The following is an 8321-nucleotide window of genomic DNA, read 5'->3' as shown; positions in this document are numbered from 1 at the left end:
TTCTTCTTCATTGGGTAATGTGATTCCTCCCATTTGTTTTGCCATGGCTTTTTGACTAGCTAACAAATTTTCAAACTTAACCAATGATGGTTGAGTAGGTCATCCTTGTACAACAATAAAGAAGCTTCTATATTCTGGTTGCAATCTATGGATAATGATCCTCTTCATTCGAGCTTCTCCAATGACGGATTTTGAGTCTAGTTTAGTAATCTTTCGGCAGATCGACTTGACCTTGTGAAAGTACTGAGCAATTGTCATGTCTCATGAAATTAATAACAACTCATTCTCTAGAAGTTGTAGTCTCGTATCGTTCTTCTCTGAGAACATCATGGATGTTTCTCCTGCTTCTTTTGGTGTCTTGTTATCTCAAATGTGCTCTAACATATTTTATTCAATTATGGTTTTCAAGGCAAACATTGCTTTGCCTACTTTGATTCTCTATTTGTGCAATACGTCGTTAGAATCTTCCTCAAGCGGTGTAGTTTCACTCCCCCAACAACCTCCCAAAGGTCATGCCCTTGTAATTCGGACATCATGCATGTTGCCCACGTGTTGTAGTAGTTGTTGAATTTCTTGATTCTTCCAACGATTAGGAAATCACCCATTGGGTTGTTTATACCTTAGTAATACCTAACAAACTCTTTTCAACACAGCTTGCAGAGTCACGTACTACTCATAACACAAAGAAACTCACTCGCTAATAATCTCAAGAAATTGTTTTTAATGTGGAAGATTAGACAAAACTGCAACCACATAGTATATTAAGAATTCGGAGAGATCAGATAAGGTGGAGAGGTATTTATAGTAGAGACTAAACCATCTATTTCTAAATTGTTGGGTTTGACCTATTGGACTAATAATGATATTTTAATATGACCGTAAGTCCTTCTAATCCCTTTTTGTTTGAATCCTAACTATATTTTGTTATAGTTTTCCAAATAATTTTGACTAAATAGAAAATATTAGTCGGTCCAGATATAACGTCATCTCTTTGCTTCATAGCCTACCAACATTAACGAACATATACATATACTTTAGAATAACTTAGTATACTTGAGCGTTACTATAAATTGTTGAACATGTATGCGAGATTTTGAGTATTTTTCAATTATGTTACGAGAACACAAGAAAATGGAAGAATAATGTACATAATACAATATAATAAAATAACAAAATTTTCTAGTGCAGCAAGTCGCCAAGCACGGTAAAATTTACACACATAAACTAACTACGGTAAAATTTATCCATCACAAGCACATTTTTTAAACTCGTGTATCAGACGACGTGATTTATTGACGGAATCATAAGCAGTTGACATGCAGTGTTCAGTCCACTCACACCTCCTCCGCCTTCCGGACACTTGCAGACTGATTCCTGTACTCTCGAACTTCGCATTAAAACTTTCATGGCTGATCGCTCATCCTCTCAACTACTTCCCCTCCTCTCCGAACCCTAATCTTCGCGATTTAGCTTCCATTCGAGGTAATGCGAACTTCTTCCGCCTTTTTACTTGAACTTTTCATGAGGTTGGATGTGGTGAAGGTTCGTCTACTGGAACTCGGCCCTTTTGGGCTGTTTCTTCTCTTTGTTTCGGTATAACATGCACGAGGATCAGATAAAAGTTTGTCGTTCAATGTGTAGTTAATTTGTGGTTAAGGTCTTTCTCGAATTGGAGTTTCTCCGAGTGTGGTTGAGTCATGGTTCATTCGGCCTTGTGTTTATTTGAATTTATGAGGAAGTAGGATACGGCGATGGTTTTTCTTCCTGAACTCACCCTATTTTGAGGCATTTTTTGCGTTTGGACATCGAAATTTTTTCTTCTGTTTCTTCTGTGTAACATGCATTAGGATCAGGTATGATTTTCCGTTCAACGTGTAATTAGTTTGTTGGGGGAAGTGAATAGATTATGTGAACGTTAGTTTATTGAAGGTAGTCATGGAATTGGAACTTTATAGAGGTAAGCAGTTTTGTGACTTTTTTTTAAGGTGTGATTGAGGCACAGGTCATTCTACTAATCTGATGGACAACTTTGTGAGTTTTAAAACACACAGTATTGGAAATCTCTTAGAATGTTTTGGGTCTCTTTGACAATGTTAATATTTTCTGGCTTCTGTTTTTGAAACATTGGTGCTCTTTAATACTTTCGTATCTTTTGTTGGATGACTTTGAGGAGACCCGGAACTTCATATTCTCTATTCCTTAGTCTTAACAATGTCTCCACAATTGTGCATAAAAGAAGTAGAAATTGTAAGTCTCTTGTTTTCTATATTGTTAAAGACAAATCTTCAGCTAATTGAAGCTTCCAGATGCTGTTCTTTGCCTAAATTCAACTGGAGGGCTTTCCGGCAATGATTTTTAAAAACTTTCAGCTGTGTTTTTCCTTGTATTTCTTTTCTAGATTTTCATTTATGCGTTGCTTCTTTTTCTCAGTCTAAACTCGGTAGACTTTGACTTGCTCTACTCCCTTAGCATTTTTCAAGCATTAATGAAAAGTTGTGCCTTTTTGTTTATGAATTTGTCTTTTATCTTATTCTTGTTTATATATTTTTTTTTTTGTTTTTCGGTTAGTCACATTTTAATGCTACAAAAATAAAAGGATAATTCTCTTTTTTCTATCAAGCATGTATTATTCCTAGCCATGTTTAAGGGAATTTGGTTAAATTTTGTTCCTCTACTCGGTGCTCCCTCTACAATGAGTTGTCCTGTTGTGTTTTTCTTTTTGTAGATTTACGAGTCTTTTCTGTAATCCCCTTGGTTTTTCAGGAATTTTTTATCTCCTCGTTTTGTACATCCTCTTTTGATTGATACCCACATGTTTCCTACATATATAAGAATAGGAATATTTTTCTTGTTTTGTTGTTGAAATTGAATCAGCGAGTGTTTTATTTTTATTTTTATTTTTTGATTTAAAGATTACAAAGTAAAGAAACAACTTATAGTTATCGAACAAAAAAGTACATATATGAGTAAAAAATGAAAAGAAATAAAGAAAATTAAACACAAGAAACTAAAAGTAAGAAATATATGGCTGATGAAGATTTGAACACGTTACTTTACCATGACATATTCTCAAAGAAAAAAAAGGAAAAACTACGATATGTTGTCAACCATTTGAAGCAACAGTAGTCAAAATGGAACAACTAGAGGGTTTCTTCACTTTCACTTCCACACACTCGGTACAACATCAACGTGAACCTGATTTGAGTAATTTCTTCACGAAGAGTTAGTTATACTGCATGTTTACTGGTAATCAAGCTGCTAAAGTATACACATGAATTGGTTTTTATTACTCTGTGCCAGCAGTCTGTCTATTCTGACAAGGAACATAAAGAACTGAAAAATTGATTGTTATTTTCTTGTTGGCAAATCTTAATTTTTCTTTGTCTTGTGGCTATGAAAATGGACAATTATTGTTTATTGGATGGAAAAGAGTTTCTGACGTTGTGTTAATTCAGCTGTTCATCTGGCAGTTCTTTTCGTGGGCTCCCCAATTGTCATTCCAAGAAGGAAGTTTGAATCCTTTGTTATTTTCCTCCATTGATGGAAAGGTCTTGCTCCTGATTTTGGGAAGAGGATATCATATATAAGAAACTGAAAAAGCAGTAGTGGTAAAAAAAACACCCTTACCATGAGTGCAACAGGTGTATGCCCAACCGAGGATGCCATACTTGCATTATTGGATTACTTAGTTGAACCTATGCTTCCTTCAAAGTCATCTTCAATAGAAAATCCACCACTAGCTCTACTGCAATCAGTTGCAAAACAGGTACTTCTGAAATTGACTTTCGTGTGTTTAATATTTTAATTCACTTTCATTCTTGAAATATTCGAACAATTATAATTAGGTTAATAATTTTGGTTTAGGACTGGGTGATTGGAGTTGATTTACTGGAAACATAAAAGTTGTACAAGCAGCCGTCTGTGCTTTAATATCCATCATCTTTTGAAAGTACCAAAAGATTATGATAATACTATTACTTGTGCTTAAAAAAATTTAATTTCTACAGTGCTCTCTTCATTGACTAACCGAATGCTTTAATTTTTTCTAGTCTTTTGAATGTACCAGCGTCAAGCATAAAACTACCTATGTAAATAAATATATACTTGTCCAAAAAACTCTCTCACTATCTTACACACACACAAATGCACACGCACATTCACACAGACATGATAACTGAAAGAAGGCACATAGTGAGAGGAGGGATATTGGGGGCTATGTATCCAGGATTCAGCTATACTCCATAACAATAGAAATTACAAGGAATGTTCATTCATTAAATTTATTTGAGCAAATTGATTAACATATTTTCCAATATTTGAAACAACTGCAAATAAAAAGTAATTCACGGCACTTCTGCTGCTTTTGCTAGTCTATGATTTATTTGATTTTTCTCATTTACACGTTTACACGTTTTAGTTTACCACCATTCTTGTTGCTGATAAACTTTGGATTTTCCTATATTTAATAGCAGCCGAAATTGACTAGTACTGTTCTTATGATTAACACGGAATAGGTTTAAAGTAGGTTAGTTTTAACTATATGTGGCAGCTTATTTCTCACTACTCCTTCCCATAAGAAAAAAATTGTTAAGAGAGAATAAAAGTGTCATCTATATTTAAAATCGTTATTGTTAAAAAATAATGTTATCTAACTTAGTGTTTTTCCTTTGAATCTACTATTAGATGCATGCCGTTGTTTTGTTATACAACTACTACCACAGGAAACAACACCCACATCTTGAATTTTTGAGTTTTGAGGCATTTTGCAAATTAGCTGTGGTCGTTAAACCAGCTTTGTTGTCTCACATGAAACTCATGCAAAGCTCTGATGATATTGAATTGGAAAATCCCGAGAAGCAGCTTTCTCCATCCGAAAAAGCAATTATGGATGCATGTGATTTAGCCACTTGTCTATATACATCAAAAGATGAAAATATAGAGGGCTGGCCCCTTTCCAAGGTTGCCGTTTTTTTGATCGACTCCAAGAAGGAGCATTGCCATTTGCTGTTTAGTTCCATCACTCAAGGAGTTTGGTCTGTCATTGAACAAAATTTAGATACCTATGAATGCCAACCAAAAAGCGTGGAAGAGGAAAAACATGTAAACAAAAAGAAAAGAGTGATTAAGAAACCTTCAAAAGAGGGGCTAGTTGTTGTTGAAACTAAGACTCAGCAGCTTGCATATTCAGCAGTCAAGGAAGCAACTGGTATGTATTCTACTTTGTTAACTCATCGATAGTCAATGGCTATATCTTGTTAAGTATACCAAGGAGAACTGCTTTTATTTCTCACCTTTTTATATTGAATGAGATGTCCCTCTTTGTTCGTGTTAGATTCAAAGATATGTTTTAGAATTCTAATGACCTATTGCAAACATGATTGTCTCATATATATTTTCTTTCTCAATTAAGGATCATGTATGGTTAAGTATTAGGAAGTGAATTGTAACAACCCGATTTTCGATACCTCGAATCACAGGTNTTTTTTTTTTGTAAAACGGGAGACACAAGGAATTTAAAATTTAAATATGCATTCAAAACCAACGTAAAAGTAGTGTAAAGGTAATATTTGCGGAGTTAAATCAAAACGACTTACAAAAAATGCATAAGTTTTGGGAAGTAGCATTAAAATAATAATAATATGACAAGAAGGAAGATGACTCGATCTATAGAGCACCCCCTGTAGTTGCACGGCTCTGCACGCTCCTGCCATCAACAATGATCTACATTCCCCCTAAAAAAAAAAAAATAGAATAACATGGGATGGGTATAAAAATACCCANTTTTTTTTTTTTTTTTTTTTTTGTAAAACGGGAGACACAAGGAATTTAAAATTTAAATATGCATTCAAAACCAACGTAAAAGTAGTGTAAAGGTAATATTTGCGGAGTTAAATCAAAACGACTTACAAAAAATGCATAAGTTTTGGGAAGTAGCATTAAAATAATAATAATATGACAAGAAGGAAGATGACTCGATCTATAGAGCACCCCCTGTAGTTGCACGGCTCTGCACGCTCCTGCCATCAACAATGATCTACATTCCCCCTAAAAAAAAAAAATAGAATAACATGGGATGGGTATAAAAATACCCAGTAAGCAACCTACTTGTAGGCTCTTGTCGAACTTCATCCTATACATGGAAACTTAGGCTATGTGCTCATAATTGTCCCTTGCGATAGCCAAACTGTGGCTTAAACGTCCATACCAAACTTTAGCATACCTCTTTTAAGGAGTATTCAATCCCTCTCAGGTTCACAACCTTGGAGTTTTCTGTTTTCTCGTCTCTAGGTTTCACGTATGTCTAGGTCCTTAGTCAATCTTGCACAAAGTGCGCTTCAAGTCGTTGGGCCCATGGAAAGGCCCTAGGGTAATGTTCGCAAGTCTGGAGGAGCCCTTTTTGCTCTAATTGGTGACTGTACTCCATACATATCTACCTATTGATCTCTAATTAGTGGATTCTCCCTAGTGGTGTCGGGCAACATCTACTTGTTCCTAAGATCAGTAAACTACCTGTCACTTTGCATTTCCAGGCTAGAACAATAAATTACTTGCTCACCCTCATTAGGTTAGAACAATTAAACTACTCATCTTAGGAATAGTAACTACATATTATGTTGCCTTTTCAGGTTAGTACAGTAAAATTATATGTCACTATGCCACTCAGAGGTTGGAATAGTAAAAAGGCCATGACTCTCTCCACTAGGCACCATTGATAGCACTTCAGAAGTATTCCCTCTATGAGTCCCGAAAGCATTTATGGATGACAATTAAGTCATGTGTAACAAGTAGACCCTAACCCCTGTTGGTTAGTTCACGAATAGGGGTTGCGCCCTATTCGTCCCTACAAGGTACCTGGTTAACCCAAGGAAACTATGGAACTCATGACTAGGTACTAGGACCAAAATATGAATAGGGATTGCACTCTATCCGTCCCTACAAGGTACCTGGTTAACCCAAGGAAACTATGGAACTCATGACTAGCTACTAGAACCAAAATACGTGAAATTGGAACTCATAGTCTATGGATACCACAACTAGCACTCTATGACATATGACGATAGTCCAACTCATAACTGGGTAATAACGGGCTATCCAAACCCTAAACCATTCATATAAACGTATAAAGACATACAACATGCTTGTCATTGCTCTTTAAGTGATAATAAATCAACCTCAGCATACTGGAAAGCATAGAAGCCTAATGATCTATCAAAGTTACACAATTATGCGTGTGGAAGTTATATAACGGTAAATAGAATTAAGTGGTAAGTGTTCACATTATCTAAGCACAATTATCATGAGACTAGGTCAAACTAGGCTCCTAAACATAATAATCAATCATTGCTCTCGATCCTAATTAACTCCTACAAGTATTTCTTAGAAACTTGCTCCATATGGTTACTTACTTGGTTGTAGACTTCCCGTGCTTGTTTCGTATCTAAGAGGATATTCCAAATTTCTCCAAAATTCCTCAATATGCTTGTTGACTGTACGTTCATCTTCTCCAACTTGCGTGCGTGCCATTCTGCTTTCCTTCTTTTTTTTTTTTTGAAAAAGATCTTTTATTTATTTTCTTGAAAAAAATCTTTTATTTATTTTCTTAAAATTCCAGGTGTTACATGAATATATTGATTGTCCTTTTATTTTGTTTTTTCTGAATTGTATCAATATCTAATTATGGTATTGGTGAGATGGTCTGATGGTGCCTCATCATATTGGTTGCATTTTGTGTTCTTTCTATTCTCTTCTGTACTTACCTCAGAAAAAAGGGAAGAATTTGGATTGCTTAAGATATGTAGTTGTTTTGGAACAAGAAAAAACTCCTCATTGATGATGAAAAAGAGTAAATAATGTTCAAGAAATCCAAAATCCTTAAGGGAGTGAAAAAAAAATACAAACAACAAATACAACCATATAGTGATTAGCCATGAAAATAAATAAACATTTTAAGAACAGAGAAAATTTTCCAATATCTTTGCCTGAAAGAATGATATTGTTTGGAGTGTATGTACAAAAATAAACTAAACTTTCTAAGAGAAATATATTATTTAGAACTTGGATCCATCTATCATGACGTTGTTAGGCCAATCTTGAAAACATTGTTTGGAGTAAAGGGCTTCTTTACTTGTTATTACTGTTTTAGGAATTTCGTCTCATAACGTCTTGGAAGAATAAACGTAGTTATCAAGGAACATAATATCTCATATTGCCTTGCTTGTAAATTTAGTCAACAAGAACTTCCTTGCTTGTAATTACTACTCTAGGAATTAGTCTTATAATCTTGCTACCCCCCTCCACCCACACACACACTTACCCCCCCC

At 34.9% G+C, this 8321-nt stretch overlaps 1 protein-coding gene across 5 annotated transcripts in view; it reads left to right on the top strand.

Annotated features, from left to right (window-relative positions):
• The first annotated feature begins 1310 nt into the window (after nucleotides 1-1310).
• Nucleotides 1311-8321, top strand: part of LOC111488583 — a 23845-nt gene continuing 16834 nt past the window's right edge. For 3 of the 5 annotated variants that reach the window (XR_002719223.1, XM_023136409.1, XM_023136406.1), the window contains exons 1-3: nucleotides 1311-1482; nucleotides 3471-3766; nucleotides 4684-5206. Coding sequence is in view for 4 of the 5 variants with exons in the window: in XM_023136409.1 (XP_022992177.1) it covers nucleotides 3629-3766; nucleotides 4684-5206 (661 nt within the window). In the remaining variant the exon portion in view is untranslated. Of the gene's footprint in view, nucleotides 1543-3455; nucleotides 3767-4683; nucleotides 5207-8321 lie in introns of all 5 variants that reach the window. The other 2 variants (XM_023136407.1, XM_023136408.1) reach the window with 2 other exon arrangements.

The sequence above is a fragment of the Cucurbita maxima genome, unplaced genomic scaffold, assembly GCF_002738345.1.
Source record: "Cucurbita maxima cultivar Rimu unplaced genomic scaffold, Cmax_1.0 Cma_Scf00013, whole genome shotgun sequence".
In the NCBI taxonomy this organism is placed as follows: domain Eukaryota; kingdom Viridiplantae; phylum Streptophyta; class Magnoliopsida; order Cucurbitales; family Cucurbitaceae; genus Cucurbita; species Cucurbita maxima.
The sequence above is the reverse complement of the archived record's forward strand: the minus strand, read 5'-3'. Positions and strand labels throughout refer to the sequence as shown.